General features: G+C 46.4%; 1 protein-coding gene across 1 annotated transcript in view; it reads right to left on the bottom strand.

The window, feature by feature from the left end:
* OGFOD3 (2-oxoglutarate and iron dependent oxygenase domain containing 3) overlaps positions 1–23,233 on the bottom strand; it is a 484,427-nt gene that overhangs the window by 360,049 nt on the left and 101,145 nt on the right. The window contains exon 3 of the mRNA XM_063961071.1: positions 11,293–11,368. Coding sequence (XP_063817141.1) covers positions 11,293–11,368 — 76 coding nt within the window. The remainder of the gene's footprint in view (positions 1–11,292; positions 11,369–23,233) is intronic.

Genomic DNA, 23,233 nt, shown 5'->3' with positions numbered 1-23,233 from the left:
CATCTTTCCCAGGACCCGCGTGCAGTGATGCACCGATACCTGTTTTGGTTTCAGGAGGTCTCTGACTAGAGATGACAACTCCCTGGCTTTCTCCTCCGGGAGAAACACTTTTTTCTGGACTGTATCCAGAATCATACCCAGGAACAGTAGCCGTGTCGTCGGAACCAGCTGTGACTTTGGGATATTCAGAATCCAGCCGTGCTGGTGCAGCACTTCCTGAGATAGTGCTACTCCCACCAACAACTGTTCCTTGGACCTCGCCTTTATTAGGAGATCGTCCAAGTACGGGATATTTAAAACTCCCTTTTTTCGAAGGAGTATCATCATTCCGCCATAACCTTGGTAAATACCCTCGGTGCCGTGGACAGTCCAAACGGCAGCGTCTGGAATTGGTAATGGCAATCCTGTACCACAAATCTGAGGTACTCCTGGTGAGGATGGTAAATGGGGACATGTAAGTAAGCATCCTTGATGTCCAGGGATACCATGTAATCCCCCTCGTCCAGGCTTGCAATAACCGCCCTGAGCGATTCCATCTTGAACTTGAATTTTTTTATGTATGTGTTCAAGGATTTCAAATTTAAAATGGGTCTCACCGAACCGTCCGCTTTCGGCACCACAAATAGTGTGGAATAGTAACCCCGGCCTTGTTGAAGTAGGGGTACCTTGATTATCACCTGCTGGGAATACAGCTTGTGAATTGCCGCTAGCACCGCCTCCCTGTCTGAGGGAGCAATCGGCAAGGCAGATTTTAGGAACCGGTGGGGTGGAGACGCCTCGAATTCCAGTTTGTACCCCTGAGATACTATTTGAAAGATCCAGGGATCCACCTGTGAGCGAGCCCACTGATCGCTGAAATTCTTGAGGCGGCCCCCCACCGTACCTGGCTCCGCCTGTGGAGCCCCACCGTCATGCGGCGGACTTGGAAGAAGAAGCGGGGGAGGACTTTTGCTCCTGGGAACCTGCTGTTTGTTGCAGCCTTTTTCCCCTACCTCTGCCTCTGGACAGAAAAGACCCGCCTTTTCCACGCTTGTTTTTCTGGGTCCGAAAGGACTGAACCTGATAAAACGGCGCCTTCTTAGGCTGTGAGGGGACATGGGGTAAAAATGCTGACTTCCCAGACGTTGCTGTGGAAACTAGGTCCGAGAGACCATCCCCAAATAATTCCTCACCCTTATAAGGCAAAACTTCCATGTGCCTTTTAGAATCTACATCTCCTGTCCACTGGCGAGTCCATAAGCCTCTCCTAGCAGAAATGGACAATGCACTTACTTTAGATGCCAGCCGGCAGATTTCCCTCTGTGCATCTCTCATATATAAGACTGAGTCTTTGATATGGTCTATGGTTAGCAGGATCGTGTCTCTGTCTAGTGTGTCAATATTTTCTGACAGTTTATCTGACCACGCAGCGGCAGCACTGCACATCCATGCTGACGCAATAGCTGGCCTAAGTATAATGCCTGAGTGTGTGTATACAGACTTCAGGATCGCCTCCTGCTTTCTATCAGCAGGTTCCTTGAGGGCGGCCGTATCCGGAGACGGTAGTGCCACCTTTTTAGACAAACGTGTGAGCGCTTTATCCACCCTAGGAGGTGTTTCCCAACGTGACCTATCCTCTGGCGGGAAAGGGAACGCCATTAGTACCTTCTTAGGAATTACCAATTTTTTATCAGGGAAAGCCCACGCTTCTTCACACACTTCATTTAATTCATCTGATGGGGGAAAAACTACGGGTAGTTTTTTCTCCCCAAACATAATACCCTTTTTAGTGGTACCTGTATTTATATCAGAAATGTGTAACACCTCTTTCATTGCCTCAATCATGCAGTGAATGGCCTTAGTGGGCATCAGGTTAGACTCATCGTCGTCGACACTGGTGTCAGTATCAGTGTCGACATCTGGGTCTGCGGTCTGAGGTAGCGGGCGTTTTAGAGCCCCTGATGACCTGTGAGACGCCTGGACAGGCACGAGCTGAGAAGTCGGCTGTCCCACATTTGGCATGTCGTCAAATTTCTTATGTAAGGAGTCTATACGTGCACTCATTTCTTTCCATAAGCTCATCCACTCAGGTGTCTGCCCCGCAGGGGGTGACATCCCTTCTAAAGGCATCTGCTCCGCCTCCACATCATTATCCTCATCAAACATGTCGACACAGCCGTACCGACACACCGCACACACACAGGGAATGCTCCAACAGAGGACAGGACCCACAAAAGCCCTTTGGGGGGACAGAGTGAGAGTATGCCAGCACACACCAGAGCGCTATATAATGCAGGGACTAACTGAGTTATGTCCCCTATAGCTGCTTTTTCTATATAAATGTATACTGCGCCTAAATTTAGTGCCCCCCCTCTCTTTTTTACCCTTTTCTGTAGTGTAGACTGCAGGGGAGAGCCAGGGAGCTTCCTTCCAGCGGAGCTGTGAGGGAAAAATGGCGCCAGTGTGCTGAAGGAGATAGCTCCGCCCCTTTTCCGTGGACTATTCTCCCGCTTTTTCCTATATTCTGGCAGGGGTATTTTCCACATATATAGCCTCTGGGGCTATATATTGTGGTATTTTTGCCAGCCAAGGTGTTATTATTGCTTCTCAGGGCGCCCCCCCCCCAGCGCCCTGCACCCTCAGTGACCGGAGTGTGAAGTGTGTGTGAGGAGCAATGGCGCACAGCTGCAGTGCTGTGCGCTACCTTGGTGAAGACTGATGTCTTCTGCCGCCGATTTTCCGGACCTCTTCTTGCTTCTGGCTCTGTAAGGGGGACGGCGGCGCGGCTCCGGGACCGAACACCAAGGCTGGGCCTGCGGTCGATCCCTCTGGAGCTAATGGTGTCCAGTAGCCTAAGAAGCCCAAGCTGGCTGCAAGCAGGCAGGTTCGCTTCTTCTCCCCTTAGTCCCTCGCTGCAGTGAGCCTGTTGCCAGCAGGTCTCACTGAAAATAAAAAACCTAATTTCTATACTTTCTTTCTAAAGGCTCAGGAGAGCCCCTAGTGTGCATCCAACCTCGGCCGGGCACAAAATCTAACTGAGGCTTGGAGGAGGGTCATAGTGGGAGGAGCCAGTGCACACCAGGTAGTCATAAATCTTTCTAGAGTGCCCAGCCTCCTTCGGAGCCCGCTATTCCCCATGGTCCTTACGGAGTTCCCAGCATCCACTAGGACGTCAGAGAAAAGCCCATTTAAAAAAGCGCTCTAAGCGGCACTAGCATGAGTGCCTCAGTGACAGGGGCGTGCTTTCAGCCCATATGAAAGCACGCCCCTGTCCCTGAGGTAGATATGATTGGGCACCAGATTCAGGGCGGATTGGTACGGCGGGACTCCAGGACGGACAGTACACCCACCGGTCGGCTGGGTCCCCTACTAACCTCAGTGGCCATGCTACCCCCATTCTTGGCTGATTCATATAAAGGAGCTGCCGCGATCAGAGATTCTGCTGCGCATGTGCAGAAACTCATTCACGTCGGGCTCGGAGCTGCAGCAATGAAGTGTGTAGCAAATGACCAGCGGCAGCCAGGCCTCTCACTTAGGTCAGGTATTGGGGCAGGCCAGTCATTGCTATACAGTGGCTGGCCCCTCCCCATTGACCAGTCAACCTACCACAAGTTCACAGTGGTCTGCACGGATCAAGCCCTCCTCTCCTCTCTCCTCACCATGGTGACTGTACAGGCACGCTGCTTCGTAAGAGGATAAGGTTAGGAAGAAATTGAACTGGGGGAGAGATGGCACTTACACTATAAATCACCATAGCTGCGGCTTGGAGCGCTGAATATAGGTTGGCATTGGGAACAATAATCAAAAGGATAGAGCTATGTAAAGTTCTAACATAGCCCATGTGTCGGCAAATGTCAGTCACTACCTGAAATAAGCTACTAAGTTGAAGTCTCATGTGAAGCTGCTGCTCAGTGTGTTTATTCCAGGCAGCCGGCAGTTAATAAGAATTTACTTACCGATAATTCTATTTCTCATAGTCCGTAGTGGATGCTGGGACTCCGTCAGGACCATGGGGAATAGCGGGCTCCGCAGGAGACAGGGCACATCTAAATAAAGCTTTTAGGATCACATGGTGCGTACTGGCTCCTCCCCCTATGACCCTCCTCCAAGCCTCAGTTAGGTACTGTGCCCGGACGAGCGTACACAATAAGGAAGGATCTTGAATCCCGGGTAAGACTCATACCAGCCACACCAATCACACCGTACAACTTGTGATCTGAACCCAGTTAACAGTATGATAACAAAAAAACGAAGTAGCCTCTGAAAAGATGGCTCACAACAATAGTAATAACCCGATCTTTGTAACAATAACTATGTACAAGTATTGCAGACAATCCGCACTTGGGATGGGCGCCCAGCATCCACTACGGACTATGAGAAATAGAATTATCGGTAAGTAAATTCTTATTTTCTCTAACGTCCTAGTGGATGCTGGGACTCCGTCAGGACCATGGGGATTATACCAAAGCTCCCAAACGGGCGGGAGAGTGCGGATGACTCTGCAGCACCGAATGAGAGAACTCCAGGTCCTCCTTAGCCAGAGTATCAAATTTGTAAAATTTTACAAACGTGTTCTCCCCTGACCACGTAGCTGCTCGGCAAAGTTGTAATGCCGAGACCCCTCGGGCAGCCGCCCAAGATGAGCCCACTTTCCTTGTGGAGTGGGCCTTTACAGATTTAGGCTGTGGCAGGCCTGCCACAGAATGTGCAAGTTGGATTGTGCTACAGATCCAACGTGCAATCGTCTGTTTAGACGCAGGAGCACCCATCTTGTTGGGTGCATACAATATAAACAACGAGTCAGATTTTCTGACTCCAGCTGTCCTTGAAATATATATTTTTAATGCTCTGACAACGTCCAGTAACTTGGAGTCCTCCAAGTCGCTAGTAGCCGCAGGCACCACAATAGGCTGGTTCAAGTGAAAAGCCGAAACCACCTTAGGGAGAAAATGAGGACGTGTCCGCAGTTCTGCCCTGTCCGAATGGAAAATCAGATATGGGCTTTTGTATGATAAAGCCGCCAACTCTGAAACTCTCCTGGCTGAAGCCAGGGCCAATAGCATGGTTACCTTCCATGTAAGGTATTTTAAATCTACCGATTTTAGAGGCTCAAACCAATGAGATTTGAGAAAATTCAAAACTACGTTCAAATCCCACGGTGCCACTGGAGGCACTATTGGGGGTTGTATATGTAGTACACCTTTGACAAAAGTTTGTACTTCAGGCACTGATGCTAATTCCTTCTGGAAGAAGATTGATAAGGCCGAAATTTGAACTTTAATGGACCCCAATTTTAGGCCCATAGACAATCCTGCTTGCAGGAAATGTAAGAATCGACCCAATTGAAATTCTTCCGTTGGAGCCTTCTTGGCCTCACACCACGCAACATATTTTCGCCAAATGCGGTGATAATGTTGTACAGTCACTTCCTTTCTAGCCTTAATCAAGGTAGGAATAACTTCCTCTGGAATGCCCTTTTCTTTTAGAATCCGGCGTTCAACCGCCATGCCGTCAAACGCAGACGCGGTAAGTCTTGGAACATACAAGGTCCCTGCTGAAGCAGATCCCTTCTTAGAGGTAGAGGCCATGGATCCTCCGTGAGCATCTCTTGAAGTTCCGGATACCAAGTTCTTCTTGGCCAGTCCGGAGCCACCAGTATTGTTCTTACTCCTCTTTTCCGTATAATTCTCAGTACCTTTGGTATGAGAGGCAGAGGAGGGAACACATACACTGACTGGTACACCCACGGTGTTACCAGAGCGTCCACAGCTATTGCCTGAGGGTCTCTTGACCTGGCGCAATATCTGTCCAATTTTTTGTTGAGGCGAGACGCCATCATGTCCACCTTTGGTCTTTCCCAACGGTTCACAATCATGTGGAAGACTTCTGGATGAAGTCCCCACTCTCCCGGGTGAAGGTCGTGTCTGCTGAGGAAGTCTGCTTCCCAGTTGTCCACTCCCGGGATGAACACTGCTGACAGTGCTATGACATGATTCTCCGCCCAGCGCAGAATCCTTGCAGCTTCTGTCATTGCTCTTCTGCTTCTCGTGCCGCCTTGTCGGTTTACGTGGGCGACTGCCGTGATGTTGTCCGACTGGATCAACACCGGCTGACCCTGAAGCAGCGATTTTGCCAGGCTTAGAGCATTGTAGATCGCTCTTAGCTCCAGTATATTTATGTGAAGGGACGTCTCCAGGTTTGACCACACGCCCTGGAAGTTTCTTCCCTGTGTGACTGCTCCCCAGCCTCGTAGGCTGGCATCCGTAGTCACCAGGACCCAGTCCTGTATGCCGAATCTGCGGCCCTCTAACAGATGGGCACTCTGCAACCACCACAGGAGAGACAACCTTGTTCTTGGTGACAGTGTTATCCGCTGATGCATGTGCAGATGCGATCCGGACCATTTGTCCAGCAGATCCCACTGAAATGTCCGTGCATGGAATCTGCCGAATGGAATCGCTTCGTAAGAAGCCACCATCTTTCCCAGGACTCTTGTGCATTGATGTACTGACACAGTTCCTGGTTTTAGGAGGTTCCTGACAAGTTCGGATAACTCCCTTGCTTTCTCCTCCGGGAGAAACACCTTTTTCTGAACCGTGTCCAGAATCATTCCCAGGAACAGCAGACGAGTTGTCGGGGTCAATTGAGATTTTGGAAGATTCAGAATCCACCCGTGTTGCTGAAGCACTACCTGGGTTAGTGCTACACCGACTTCCAGCTGTTCTCTGGACTTTGCCCTTATCAGGAGATCGTCCAAGTAAGGGATAATTAATACGCCTTTTCTTCGTAGAAGAACCATCATTTCGGTCATTACCTTGGTAAAGACCCGAGGGGCCGTGGACAAACCAAACGGCAGCGTTTGAAACTGATAATGACAGTCTTGTATCACGAACCTGAGATACCCTTGGTGTGAGGGGTAAATTGGGACATGCAGATAAGCATCTTTTATGTCCAGGGACACCATGAAGTCCCCTTCTTCCAGATTCGCTATCACTGCTCTGAGTGACTCCATCTTGAACTTGAATTTCTGTATGTACAGGTTCAAGGATTTCAGGTTTAGAATAGGTCTTACCGAACCGTCCGGCTTCGGTACCACAAATAGTGTGGAATAATACCCCTTTCCCTGTTGTAGGAGGGGTACCTTGACTATCACCTGCTGAGAATACAGCTTGTGAATGGCTTCCAAAACCGACGTCCTTTCTGAGGGAGACGTTGGTAAAGCAGACTTTAGGAACCGGCGAGGGGGAGACCTTTCGAACTCCAACATGTAACCCTGAGATATTATCTGCAGGATCCACGGGTCCACTTGTGAGCGAGCCCACTGATTGCTGAAAATCTTGAGTCGACCCCCCACCGCTCCTGAGTCCGCTTGTAAAGCCCCAGCGTCATGCTGATGGCTTTGTAGAACCCGGGGCGGGCTTCTGGTCCTGGGCAGGGGCTGCTTGCTGCCCTCTCTTACCCTTTCCTCTGCCTCGCGGCAGATAAGACTGTCCTTTTGGTCGCTTGTTTTTATAGGAGCGAAAGGACTGCGGCTGAAAAGACGGTGTCTTTTTCTGTTGGGAGGGGGTCTGAGGTAAAAAAGTGGATTTGCCGGCAGTTGCCGTGGCCACCAGGTCCGAAAGACCGACCCCAAATAATTCCTCTCCTTTATATGGCAATACTTCCATATGCCTTTTGGAATCCGCATCACCTGACCACTGTCGCGTCCATAAACTTCTTCTGGCAGATATGGACATCGCGCTTACTCTTGATGCTAGAGTACAAATATCCCTCTGAGCATCTCGCATATAAAGAAAAGCATCCTTTAATTGCTCTAGAGTCAATAAAATACTGTCCCTATCCAGGGTATCAATATTTTCAGTCAGAGAATCCAACCACACTACCCCAGCACTGCACATCCAGGCTGAGGCTACTGCCGGTCGCAGTATAACACCAGTATGTGTGTATATACTCTTCAGTGTAGTTTCCAGCCTCCTATCTGCTGGATCCTTGAGGGCGGCCGTATCAGGAGACGGCAACGCCACTTGCTTTGATAAACGTGTGAGCGCCTTATCCACCCTAGGGGGTGTTTCCCAGCGCGCCCTAACCTCTGGTGGGAAAGGGTATAATGCCAATAACTTCTTGGAAATTAGCAGTTTTCTATCTGGGTTAACCCACGCTTCGTCACACACGTCATTCAATTCCTCTGATTCTGGAAAAGCTACAGGTAGTTTTTTCACCCCCCACATAATACCCCTTTTTGAGGTACCAGCAGTATCAGAGATCTGCAAAGCCTCCTTCATTGCCGTGATCATATAACGTGTGGCTCTATTGGAAAATACGTTTGTTTCTTCACCGTCGACACTAGATTCATCTGTGTCGGTACCCGTGTCGACTGACTGAGGTAAGGGACGTTTTACAGCCCCTGACGGTGTCTGAGACGCCTGAGCCGGTACTAACTGGTTTTCCGGCCGTCTCATTTCGTCAACTGACTTTTGTAATGTGCTAACATTATCACGTAATTCCATAACTAAAGCCATCCATTCCGGTGTCGACTCCCTAGGGGGTGACATCACCATTACCGGCAATTGCTCTGCCTCCACACCAACATCGTCCTCATACATGTCGACACACACGTACCGACACACAGCAGCCACACAGGGAATGCTCTAATCGAAGACAGGACCCTCTTAGCCCTTTGGGGAGACAGAGGGAGAGTTTGCCAGCACACACCAAAAGCGCTATAAATGTATATAAACAACCCTAGAAGGTGTTGTTTTTGATATAAGCGCTTTTAATATATCAATATCGCCAAATTATGCCCCCCTTCTCTTTGTTACCCTGTTTCTGTAGTGCAGTGCAGGGGAGAGTCCTGGGAGCCTTCCTCACCAGCGGAGCTGAGCAGGAAAATGGCGCTGAGTGCTGAGGAGAATAAGCTCCGCCCCTTTTTCGGCGGGCTTTTCTCCCGGGTTTTAAGAAAACTGGCCTGGGTTAAATACATACATATAGCCTTAATGGCTATATGTGATGTATTTATTTTGCCACTAAAGGTATTTAATATTGCTGCCCAGGGCGCCCCCAGCAGCGCCCTGCACCCTCCGTGACTGAATCAGTGAGACGTGTAGCAACAATGGCGCACAGCTGCAGTGCTGTGCGCTACCTTCATGAAGACTGAGGAGTCTTCTGCCGCCTGCTTTCCGGACCTCCGTCTTCAGCGTCTGTAAGGGGGATCGGCGGCGCGGCTCCGGGACGAACCCCAGGAGGACCTGTGTTCCGACTCCCTCTGGAGCTAAGTGTCCAGTAGCCTAAGACTCCAATCCATCCTGCACGCAGGTGAGTTGGAAATCTCTCCCCTAAGTCCCTCGATGCAGTGATCCTGTTGCCAGCAGGATTCACTGAGATTTAAACCTAAAAAAACTTTTTCTAAGCAGCTCTTTAGGAGAGCCACCTAGATTGCACCCTTCTCGGACGGGCACAAAAACCTAACTGAGGCTTGGAGGAGGGTCATAGGGGGAGGAGCCAGTACGCACCATGTGATCCTAAAAGCTTTATTTAGATGTGCCCTGTCTCCTGCGGAGCCCGCTATTCCCCATGGTCCTGACGGAGTCCCAGCATCCACTAGGACGTTAGAGAAAAATAGTGGCGAGGTATTCACATAATTTACTACTGACATTAATGGCTTCAGTACACACATGCACCAGTATTGTTTGTTCTCCCTGCTGTATGTTCTCTTGTTAGGCTGTGATTAACAACTGTGCCAAGTACCACTACATAAAGATAGCGATACCCGTGCTCACCCTGGGGTCCAGCCCACCTTCACAGGGACTGACTCCTTGTTGTCCAGTATCCACCCAGAGAGAGGCCCCTGCACCAGTGCCCCCTGTCCTCCTGCCCTGCTCATCTCTCACTGATTGATTGCAGCTAAAAGCCGTGGGTAGCCGCTCTCACTCCCGCCAGGATTGGCCCTACCGTCACTCCAGGTAAGAGCCGGCGCCACACTTACGGGGGCGCAGCAGCCTGACATACTTGAGCCTCCACCATCTTCGGCTCATGAACTACGCGCTCCGCCCCGACCCCTCCACTGGGCAGTGTTCCTGCCGCCGTAGTCAGCAGTGTGTATATCCACTATCCAGCCATCTCCCGGTGTCCGTGCTGAGCGCTGCTGTGTGCTGACCATGGGCTGCCCTGCACTCTGTTTCAGAGAGCAGGGCAACCCATGGTCAGTACACAGAAGTGCTCAGCACGGAGATGTGCGCAATGTGCCGGGGTTATAAAGGGAGGGGACGCAATTACTCCTTGTGTGCTGTGGGAAAAGGGCAATTTCTACATGTGTGCCGTGGAAAAAGAGGAGGGGGGTGATTACTGCATATGGGCTGGGGTATAAGGGGAGTGGAAGTGATTACTGTGTGTCTGCTGAGGTGTAAGGGAACGGGGGGTGATTCCTGTCTGTGTTCCGCGGTATAAGGGGAGGGGGCAATTACTACCACTGTCTCAACCAGCCTGCAGCTGTAATCCCACTTCCATGCAGACCCTCCACTGCTATCCTTAACCCCGGGCGCTTCTGCTGCCCAAGCCCTGGCTGCTGCTGCTCCTGCTCCCAAGACTTTGCGGGCATGGGCGGCAGCATCGGACTGGGAATTAGCTGTGGGGGGCGGTAGCTGGCGGCGACTTTAGCAGGCATTGGCAGCTGGCATGGGTGTCAGTACAGTAGCGGGCATTGGCTGCGGTCATAGCGGCGGTGGTAGTGGCCATGCCTCACCAGCCACTGACCACACTGCACGCCACTGCTACATTTGCTGTGTATAGTGATTTGAGAGAAGTCTCAATCTTCCGGTCTGACGACTCTTTCAAAGCGGTGGACCCAGGGACAGGTAAAACCACCTTCTTAGACAACCTAGATACAGAAACATCTACTACTGGCGGGTTTTCACACTTTTTCCTGTCCTCCTCAGGGAAAGGAAATACAGAGAGCATGGACATAAGCATTGATTAAACAGGAGAGAGTCTTTTTTTGAAGGATTCTAAAGTGAGGGCTCTCGACCTGTGCAGGGAAGCGAGTTCCATAGAGTCGCAGGCACATGGCTAAAAGTCCAGCAATCTTTATTGTACTATAGTGTAGTAAATCATATCGGTATATAGCAATGTAGCATGGTCCAGAGTGTCATGACTGCTCTGCAACAATAGTTTAATATAAAATCACACGCACAGTGTAAAAAAAAAAAAAAAAAAAATGAACTAGTGCAAACTGACGTGTAATAGGGTCCATAGAAGTGCTTGACCAGGTATAGCTATCCACATTCTCACAAATGAGCAGCAAGATTATAAAATAGTTACCTCAGCATTCTCTGGGCTTCCTGTTGCGTTACAACAGCATCTGTCACCGCTCTCCCACATTTCAGTGGGGTGCACCCTGGGAGAGAAAGACAAAATAACTTAATTCTATTTCTATTTTAACAATTATTTAAATCATGTGCAGTGAGGCAAACACCGAGCAACTGGAACTTTCTTTGGACTTGATTAGTTAAAAATAAGCTTCAATTTTATAAAAACAAACAAACATGAGAACATGGAACCGCTCCACCGATAATTGCAAAGCCCATGAGTAGATTGGCCTTCTGCTGAGAACCCCACTTATCTCTGTAGCATTTTAATAGTTCTATGTACATTCTTTTTATTTCCTGGCAACTCTTTCAAATATACATTTTTAGACAACGAACGTGGGTGGGACTAAGGAGAAACAATGCCCATCAGGCTCTAAAACCGAATATATTTTTAAATAATTAATAACTTTTTTTTTTTTTACCTATTCCTAACTGTTTTGTTGTAACTGTTTGCTTACAAGCCCATCTCAGGGCCTCTGTAGCATACTATCGGTTAATGCTTGAAGTAACTGCAAATTCCCATTAAATCAAAACAGCTGTAATTAATTTCAAGCCAACTCAAGATGTTTTGTGGTTCTTGCCAAGAATGTTCCGATAGAGAAGGATCCCTGCAGGCTGCAGCAGCAGATAATGTATGAAATTATGCCACCCTTTCTCCTGTCAGGTGTGCGTCCCTCTAGGTGTTATTACTGCCCCTGTGAGAGGTCAGGACAACTCTACGGGGCATGGATCAGAAGAACTGGTGGTTGCTTGCCAACTCTTTTTACTCCCTCATCACAAGAACAGTGAAGTGACAGTAGATAAAAAAAGACACGTGTCTGCTCTATTCTCCCTGTTGTAAAACTTCACAAATTGAGCCAATTTCTGGGGAGAAGAAAGCATTATGTCTCCAATCATATTAACAGCGGGCTGGCATTAACATACAGTGAATGTAGTTCTGTTTTTAAAGCATTGTGTGGCCACCACTGATTTACAAATTATGTAATAACCTTCCAGTATTTGTATAAAAATGTAACGCTCATGTGTGTTGTATTATTTGAGCATACACCCTTTCAATTCCCTTATTCTTCCACCCAGAACACTTGACTAACTTAATGTAAACAAAATGTACATGATCAGTGAGAAAAAAAACACACACAACAAAACCAAAACTGTCGAAGCGCAGATCTGCAAACAGAGAAATAAGGGTAATTCACAAAGTAAAACCAAATTGTGTAATGCTAGTTTATAAAATGTGATACAGGATTATGTCCTCAGGTGAGAAAACAAAACCCCAAAAACACCCCAACAACTTACAGACCGTGACTGTCAGAACACTCACATTTTAAAGGAAATTGATATGGATTATAAGTAGAAAGTGATGGGGCAATTGTTCTAAGAATTCTGGGCCCTACACACTGCGATATCACTCAAAGATATGAACGATTAACGAGATACCGTTCATATCTTTGAGTGTGGAGGCACTAGCGATGAACGATGCGCGTCCCCGCGCTCGACCATCGCTGTTGCCCCGTCGGCTGTGCATGCAGGCCAATATGGACGAGCTCGTCCATATTTGCCTGCACTTCTATGGAGCCGTGTGACGGGGGGAGTGAAGTAACTTCACTCCCCCCGTCACTGCCCCCCCGCCGCCGGGTCGCCCGTCGGCCGTATCCGCCGTCGGGCAGCTCGGCAGGCGGATCTTTAAATGTGTAGGGCCCTTTGGCACTGCTACAGGGTCCTAAATATTGCATTCTTTGTTAAATATATTTTGGTTTTTGTGTTACTAGTAAAATGGGCATTTCCGTAATTCGCAGATCTGATCTTTGAATGAAAACAAATCTGCAAATCACTGAAAAATATTGGTATGGTATGGGCACATACTGGTGGATTGCAGAATCATTAAATCAGGAAGGAAAGGGGGGGGGGGGGGGGATGCAGAATCTGTGTTTTCTACTATGTGCTATGCGCCATCATTTACTATTTGCCCATATGACGTTTTGCAAAGTAATAATCCTTCCCTAAGATTGTCTTCCATAATTTTAAATGACAGTTTATAACACAGATGTGCATATCCGTGTGGATAGATATCAAATGTTACATTTCAGCTATTCGCCCTAATTTAAAAGGAATACAAACTTAGACTGAGTTCCAAGCATATTTACATAACAGTTAAATACATTTATACTATGCTTCAGACAGCAGCATTTTATTTTGTTTTTTTTAAAGATTCCAAGTCAGACCTGACGTTTTCTGTGCTTTTCACATATGTACATAGCAGATGTTTTAGGTGGTTGTAGCTTGTTCCATTCGGTTGTCGAGATGCTCTGTTACTCTATGCCTCTGGCAAACCCGGTTCCATGGCAGACACCTGCTGCCAGGTTCTTGCTGTAAAATGTGCAGTTATACATAGTCTGTGTAATCATGCCTCATCCATCAGTACGAGTGTGTTAACACAGAGGTACCTATATAAACTGCCCTTTACTAAAGACAGCCAGACACCAAAGCTGGGTTGCAAGATTTTACCTCTCTTACTTAGAGTAATAAATATATAGTAATACCATTAAAACAAAAATCTTTCACATAAACGCTGAGTACAAAACAAAAATATAAAATTCCACCAAGCAATCGGTTATCTAAAGGAATTATCCTGACTAAGGCAAGTTTTCTAATAGGCTTTGTAGCTAAAACAGATTATACAAACTGCCTAAAGCAATTTCCACAGAGGTTGTATAAATTTGATGTCCTCGGATTACAAATCTGCTTCTCAAACTAAAACCAGCCACACAGATACAGATTTAATGGTCCAATTTAGACATTTTTGCAGCATGTCCACCTCCATACAAGAAAGATGATTTGACTTCCATTGGCACATTGGTGAAATCTGTGTCAGATTTGTAGTGGAGAGCAGTAAACAGTCAGATGTACAGTGCCAGTTGCTCAGTGCATTATGTCTGCCATTTTGTCACCTATGTGTGTGGCCAAGCTGCTTACAGCCCTTACGGGAAAAATATTGCAGGATTCCTTTCATAAAGCAACTAATTTCATCATTGGCATTTTATAATTTTCCATTGTAAATAGAAATACGGAATATTCCGAAATACGGACTTTTTTGAGTGAGTGAGATAGTGAAACCTTTGTTTTTTGATGGCTCAATGTACACAAACTTTGTTTAATACACAAAGTTATTAAAAATATTGTATTAAATGACCTTCAGGCTGTGTGTATAAGGTGTATATGAAACATAAATGAATTGTGTGAATGTACACACACTTTGTTTAATGCACAAAGTTATAAAAAATATTGGCTAAAATGACCTTCAGGCTGTGTGTATAAGGTGTGTATGTAACAAATGCATTCTGTGCTTAGATTTAGGCCCCATCGCCATGAATCTCTTTATGGTATGCAATTATTCCAAAATACGGAAAAATCCGATATCCAAAATACCTCTGGTCCCAAGCATTTTGGATAAGGGATACTCAACCTGTAATACTTATACAGAAGATTCAGATAAGCAGTAATATACCTAAACGACTGGACTGCATAGTGTGTGGCCATGTTAAGTGAACCACCACGCCACTGGAGAAGCCATTTGGTTGGTTGAACTAACATTCCTACCTGACGTATATGTCTTCACTGTTACCGGATACCGTCTAACAGTGGGGGTCATTGTGACCCGATCGCACGCTGCAGTTTTTCGCAGCAGTTTTTCGCAGCAGTGAGATCAGGTCTGAACTGCGCATGCGCCACGACCGCAATGCGCAGGCGCATTGCTGCCCAGTGATGGGAAACACCGGGCAGCGTGGGACCTTACGAAGAAAGCGATCGCACCAGTTACCGCAAGGTGATTGACAGGAAGAAGGCATTTATGGGAGTGCCGTGGAAAACGCAGGCGTGTCCAAGCGTTTGCAGGGCGGGTGTCGAACGTCAATTCCGAGACCTGACAGGCTGAAGTGATCACAGCGGCTGAGTAAGTTCAGAGGTACTCAGAAACTGCACAAAAACTTTTTGCACAGCTCCCCTGCACAAGCGATCGCACACTTGCTATGCTAAAATATACTCCCCCATAGAAGTAGGTGGCAACTATCTGATCGCACGGCTGCAAAACACTGCTACCGTGCGATCAATTCAGAATGACCCCCAGTGAATGCAGAATTCACTCTAAAAGAATAAAAAAATGGATTCTTATTTTAACCTTGCTATATAACTATGAGGCACGTCATGGAGGGTAAGGGCCTGACTCAGAGATGTATGCTAATGCATTCGCAGCTGCAATACCACACGCAGCTACTGTGCAAAAATATGCTAACGCTGTTGCTGACTGCCAATAGATTGAGATGTCCACCAGCAGCATCGCAAATATCAGTGGCAGCGTACACAGAGGCTTCGATAATCAACCATCTGAGAATACAGTAAAAATACTAACTGCGGGATCCCAACTGACAGAATCCTGACACATCCTGGAGGTTAAGTATCAGGGTTAGGCACTAGGACGGCTGGCAGTTAGGGTTAGGCTAAGGGAGGGGGGGTTAGGATCAGGGGTAGTCTAAAAATAGTAACCAGGATGTGTCTGCATTCTGGCCATCGGTTTCCCGCTGTCGGTCTTCTGGCTCGGATTGTCAATAATCGTACCCAACCGCTGCGTAGCCCTATGGTCATGCAGAATGGCCATGTGTATTGAGACACAAGCGCCATGTTTTCTGCATATGAGATCGCAATCGTAGGCTGAGACATGCCCCCCAAAAAGTGATGCCACGCCTGCATTTTTGCCGCCAGTCTGCTTTACCTCACCAAAACGCTTCCTGACGGTCAATCACTCACTGTAAATCCTCATTCCGAGCAGCATCGCTAAGGTACCTTAATGAGTGTGCAGTGCTGCTTAGACGCATAATCGCGCAGACCGCATAGGCCCTAGGTCGGGTACAAATGGCAACTTGGGTTGAGCTAGCCTTCAAAGATTTTTTTTTTACGTTTGTATGTGAATAGCTGGCTGCGAAGGAGAAAAGAAAGAGAAAACAGTATTCATCATTTATGATGTCTAGAAGGAGGGCAAGACTGTCCTTCCAACTGCATTATTAAACACTGTTTTCTTTACAGAAATAACAGTCTGTCAGGTACACTCATTAATCTTACCAGATCCAAACCAATAATAGTCTGTAACGCAGAGCTACAATACCAATAAACATGACACAGAAAAATACACTGCAATAAATGGAAAAGCTGTTTATATACCCAGTGTGCAGCATTGAAGAATATGTTGCCGAACAGTTTGAGCCCACTCAATAACGTTCTGTTTCAATAACTGCCATCTGGCAGACACAAATATGTTTGATATTTTTGGAGCTACCTATTTTAAGACAATAAAAAGTCTAACATAAAAGGTTCTAGGGGACCAATAAAGACCCAGCAATCATTTGCTAAAGGGAGGTGCATCTGGAAAGCAACTTGCCTGGTTGCTAATGAGTCGGCTTATAGCAGAATCCACGGCTGCCAATACTCAATAGGAGACATTTAGGCATAGCAGAAATACTGCAGACAGTGTTTTCTTTTGTGGTCAGTCTTCCTCCCTTCATGGCATTTATAAAAATGTCTAACAGCCTCTACCCATGCATTATTATTTCTGTGTAATGCCTCCTCAGGAATGTGGCATACTACAGGACACAACACAAATATGCTGGGATCACTATATTCACACTGGACCTGCAACATATTGGAAACCAATTATTTTATGGGACTATATTGTTGCTAATGGGTGTGGATTATTAGATATACACTAAAAAGGTGTATATCTAATCTATAGGTAGACCACTAATGGTCGACATGCATTAGATTGACAGGGTCAAAAGGTCGACATGGAATAGACAGACAGTAGAAAAGGTCGACCGGGTCAAAAGGTCAACATGGAAATGGTCGATACAAAAAAGGTAGACCATTATTTTGTTCATTTTTTGGGGTGTTTTGCCACTTTTCTGACACAAACAAGCCTCATTAGTGTACCGTTTCGCTCGCCATGCTTCGGACTCTGCTGCCGCTGCACTCGGTGCAAGTTACTATTCCCAATCGTAGTCCACGAGGATGGTACAGCTGGGGGAAAAAATGAAAAGAAAAACTTGCGTCGACCATTGTCACGTCAATCTTTGACCCTGTCGGGCAATCTTTTGAACCTTTTACATGTCGACCATTAGTGGTCTACCCTATTGACTGTAGACATTTTTAGTATAGAGCTATAGACCGGATACCATTGCTAATTGATATGAACTGTAGTATGATATATCAGTGGTTGCCTTTTTTTACTATTGTGGAGTAGATTACTCTTATATGCATATATATCCAGAAGCTGAGGACGGAAAAGCCTGTGGTCAGATCCGTCAAACACTGGACAAGCGAAGCAGAGCTGAAGCTTCAGATCTGTTTTGATTGCACAGATTGGAGGGTTTATGAAACTTCTGCTACCGACCTGGACGACCTGGCTGATGTGGTGACATCCTACATCAGCTTCTGCGAGGACACGTGTGTGCCAACAAAAAGAGTCCGCACCTTCAATAACAACAAGCCTTGGTTCAACTCCCAGCTCAGGAAGCTTCGTCGGGCCAAGGAGGAGGCAAACAGCAGCGGGGACAGGGCCCAGTATAAACAGGCCAGGAACTCACTGACATGCGAAATCAGGCTGGCAAAAAAACGATACTCCAACAAGCTGACTAACAACCTTTCGGCCAACGACCCGCGTCAGTTTGGCGAAGTATGCAAGCCATAACTAGCTACAAGAAAACCCACTGTCATGCACCAGGAACTGGCGGATGAGCTGAACAACTTTTACTGCAGATTTGAGAAGGAGGCCCCCTGTCCCAGTCTTACCCCTGTCCCGGGAGAAGCTGTCCACTCACTCCCCTATCCGGGTCTACACTCCCATGCACTGCGGATCAGAAAGAGATAGAAGGAAGGTTCAGAAGGGTCAAACCTAGGAAAGCTACAGGCCCGGATGGAGTATCGCCAACTGCCCTAAAGAACTGTGCTGTTCAGCTCGCCCCCATCTTCTCCAAGATCTTCAACACCTCACTGCAAGGTTCCCTCCTGCTTTAAATGTTCAACAATCGTCCCGGTTCCAAAGAGCGCAGCTGCTCTTCTCTTTATATACCAACGACTGCACCTCGACCGAGCAATTGGTAAAAATTATACAATTCGCAGACGACACCACCGTCATTGGCTTAATCAAGGTTGAAGACGAATTTGCATACAGATGCGAAGAGGAACGGCTAACACAGTGGTTCGGCAGGAACAACCTTGACCTAAATCCGCTCAAAACAGTTGAGATGGTGGTGGACTTCAGAAGGAAACCCAATGCCATGCAACCACTTGTAATAAAAGAAGGCGCAGCAGCGGATGTTCTTTCTGAGGCAACTCAGAAAATTCAACATCCCGCAGAAGCTGCTGCTCATCTTCTACACAGCGATCGTAGAATCAGTTCTATGTTCCTCGATCACAGTCTGGTATGGAGCTGCCAATGAGAGTGACAGACGGAGGCTGCAAAGGGTGGTGAGGACAGCTGAAAAGATTGTTGGGGCTGACCTCCCTCCCGTCCAGGAATTATACCAGTCAAGGGTCAGGAAGCGAGCAGAGAAAATCGTGGCAGAGAAAATCGTGGCAGATATGCAGCACCCAGGTCACAAACTGTTTGAACCGCTTCCATCAGGCAGACGCTACAGGTCCATTGCCGCGAAGTCGACCAGATCCATTAAAAGCTTCTTCCCACCAACTGAACAATATATAAAAAGCCTAGCATGTATAATATGTCCAATATGTCGAGTCTATCGTACAGTTGCAATGTGCAGTATGAACTCATACGTGTAATGTATGCTACGTTTTTACCCCTTCTTATTCTATGTATTCCCCCTTCATGTTGCTGCTTGGCGATGCACTGTACCGCAAAAAATTCCTAGTGTCCGTGAGTACACCTGGCCAATAAAGCGGACTCTGATTCTGATATACATGGGCTCTTTATGTTCTCAATGAGAGCAAATACTCTGTGTATCAATGTGGTGATCGTTTATATTGTATCTGGAACCACAGCTGAATACAGCTTGCTATGGTTATTGTATTTTTGCAACGTGTTTTCATAATTTATATATGAATAATTATTTCTTACTAAAATTATACACACAATTATACGTACTTTTGTAACTGCTTGTAGGATTATTCTTCCCTTAATGGGCAAAAGTCCTGTCAGTATAGTATACCTCAATCAGGACTATTGCACCTAAATCAGCAAAGTTGGGAGGCATGCATTCATCTGTTCCAGGCACTATTAATCAGAGAAGGTGTTTGATGTTAAAATTCTTCTATTTATTATATACCCACATCTGCAAATTCCATGCACTGTAGGTACATGCATTTATATTACAGCCACTGTATGGACCAATTTCTATGTTCGTTCAGAGCCATAAATGAAAGTCTCTATACCACTGGTTCCCAAACTTGGTCCTCAAGGCACCCTAACAGTCCAGGTTTTAAGGATATCCATAATTGAGCACTAGTGGTATAATCATATTGACCGAGGTACTAATTAAATCACCTGTGCTCAGGCATAGATACCCTTAAAATCTCGACTGGTAGGATGCCTTGAAGGCCGAGTTTGGGAAGGTTCCGGTATGAACTGTCGAAGTCGAAAAATATTGCAGTACACACATCACGTACAAACTACACACAGATGGCCTCCGTGCGTGTACTTGTTCTGCCGTGCATGCGCATATTCGCAATTTGCGTATGGTCGCTCCCGCGGTCCTGCGCATTAGCGCGTGGTATGAGTATTTACGGTAGGGTTTGTGGATGCATGGAAAAGCTATCAAAACACATTACATATTTAATCCAAATAGTGCACAATGTACACATAGTCTCCCTGCATCACAGCAAGTTACAACAGTTTAAATGGTATCAGAACAAAGGGATTCACCTTTACAGGATAGGAGGGGACAGAACAAGGTTATAAGGTGGTGTTTGGTATCCATCTGTAGGGTATTTTAAGGGTAATATTCCGGTGTTGGTTTGCAGAAGATCGCACGTTCCTGCGAATAGTTATGTGCAGGAGCAGAATATAGATATAAACTGTATTTACTGTACATTAGGTATGCGGCGGGAACCCAGAGGAGACCACCCACAAATGCATCTTAAACAGACATCGCCCACCTATTCAAACCAACCTATGACCTCTCCTGTACTGTAAATGACAATCCCTGTGTCCAATGGACAAAGAGATTACAGTATCCATTGTGTTAAGTTTTGGAAGATTATATAAAAGGAGCCAGCTGCAGGTCTGGTCTCTCTCTCTCTCTCTTAAGACTCACAAAGTTATCTATCTAGATGACCGAGGACCAGACTGGGTAGCTTGGCGAAATTCAAACAAGTATGTACCATTGACTGTAGCCATTATTCTATTGTATTGTATTGCTTTGTGATTGTAACCCCCTTTCAGTCATAATATGCTGTGGTGTCGGAACCCAGCAGTTTAAATACAAATCTGGTGTCGTGTTTTCCTTTCTCTGCTAAGGTTTAAAGTGTATTACTATCGCATGCATATCTGTTAAGGGTTCACTGTGTAACTTTGGGTGTGTACGCGCTGTGTGTACTTTGTACAGCCAGCGCGGTGTTTGTATGCAAAGTCTGTACACAGTACGGGACTCTGTACGCTAATGGTGTAATAAGTACGTAGATTGTGGATTAAGTACAGCAGCCGCAGCGGCTTCATTTAAAGTGTATGAAATGTCTTTTTAAAGTGTTGCTTTTAGTCCTGTATGTAAATCAGCATTTACAATTGGGGGCATCGTCCGATTTTCCACATACTCACAGCCTAACAGGTCATAGCAGACTTAATCTATCAGCAAAGGGTGGACAGTAAGTATCCTACGTAACCTTTTCGTGGTCGATGGATACACTGAAAACCCTACTTGTGTGCTGATTAGCTGACGTCTGCTCTGTATGGTTTGCAGAGGTGCTGGTAGAACCCGTAATACAACAGGAAAAAAGCTATTTAAAAATCTGTGAATTTTTTTTGGCGCCAAATAGCGTACACAAAAGGCACCCATACTTTGCATACCCTCTCACATTGTTGCCATAAAACTCAGTTTGTTAATTTATTTAGATCTGTGTGAAACCGGAGATATTTGTTGCTATATAGTTTAAAAAAAAAATAAGTGTTTAAGGAAGTAAGTGTAAAGACACAAACTCAGTCTGGCATGGTTGTAAAGGTTTATACAGAAAAAACTGGGTGTTGGGTTAAGTGAGCGATTATAGCTAGCATTGCTCACATTTATAGAAGTTGTGGGATTTGTTTTACTGCAGACGCACGGTTTTGTACACGTGTCTCGGACAAAGTACAGGACTGCGCAAGCAGCGTAAAAAAAGACACGCACGGTTGCGTGTTTACGCAAAGTGCGTAAGAAGTGCGGGCGATAAGTACAAATTACACAATAGTGTTGTTTAGTTCAAAGGTGGGACAGTAGCCATGCTACAATAGCACAAAACTACTCGATTTCTAAAGCAGATTAGTATAAAACTTTTGTTTAAACTGTATTGCCTCTGGGGTAAAGCTGCCTATCTGAATGAATGAAAATTTTCTGTACAAAAAAAAACACCAAAGTGTATTTGAGTGAGCGAACGTAGGTGAGAGTGGATTTGAACCCCGGAAATCGGGTCCCGTGGTACACCAAGTAAGTGGAGGCTTGGTGGCGTGAGGCGGCTGACTCACGTTAATATAGATTGAAATACGCAAATCGTGAGGAGATTTGCAGAGGAGCGTAATAGGGAATTGTGCATTGTGTAGTATTGAAGTAAAAAGGTTTTTTGTTACGCTCCGAGCTGAGGGTCGCAGTTTGTACATCGACTCATGGTTGTACGGCAGATAGGTAACAAGTACCTATACGCTGTGCGATTGGACCGCGCGTTTGTGGGTGTGATATATAGCTCAACTTGATACCCCTTTTACGAGCTTTTTGCATAGAATCGCGGTATCATTAGCGCTGTATAGAGCATACGCAAGCGTGATTTGTGTATAAGAGTATAGGGAGTTTTCGCTGGTCTCACTCAGGAAAATCTACAGCGGCAGATATTTACTGGATAAGGTAAGTCACTCCTAACAACTTCCAGTAAATAGAAACTAGATAGGGCCTCACTGGGTACGCAGTGGTCACTATTGGAGTGAGTCGTGGTACTCAGCGGAGAAGGAGCGAGTGAAAGCGCTAGGTGTCTTTCACCGTCTATCTGCGGTGTGCATTGGGGATTGCGTTTATTGGCAAAAAGTCCGCGATGGGATCCAATTGCACAAGCAGTGGGCGTTTGGTAGCTAGGGTTCAAGCTGAAGAATTGCGACCGAAAGGATCAGCAAGGTTTATTATGTGTGAAAAGTATGGATCACACACGGAGGCTTTTTGCAATGAATGGTTACGTCTGACTGACAAAGATAGGGTACCATTCCCTAAGGTGGGCAGCTTTGAACCCGAGGTGCTGCAGAATGTAAGCAGTAAAATATGTCTTCTTAAATCCAGAAAACAAAGGATTAGACATAACGATTGTTTAAATTTATGGCAGCAGGAGGGGGAGATGCAAAGGGAACAAACTCGTAAAGCAGGTTCCAAACTTAGCAGGAATGGAGACACGAACCCACCATTACCGACACAGGTCGAAGGGAATAAGATGGCTACAATCAATGGTACATCTGTGAATGATAGTAGTATGCAAGAGCAATGTATTAACCCTAACCTTTGCAAGTTGTATCCTGTTTTGAAGTCTTTTCAAGGTCATAGGTCACAGGAAGATGAAGGATCCAGCCAAATCACAGCTCTTATTCAGGCAGTCGCTTTGCAGGAAAGTCAGGTGGGGCCTGTCCATCCAGGTAGAGCAGTACCAGTGTTCCCCACTGAAAGAAC

Source organism: Pseudophryne corroboree, chromosome 3, assembly GCF_028390025.1.
Source record: "Pseudophryne corroboree isolate aPseCor3 chromosome 3, aPseCor3.hap2, whole genome shotgun sequence".
Taxonomy (NCBI): domain Eukaryota; kingdom Metazoa; phylum Chordata; class Amphibia; order Anura; family Myobatrachidae; genus Pseudophryne; species Pseudophryne corroboree.
This window is presented reverse-complemented; position numbering and strand designations above follow the sequence as displayed.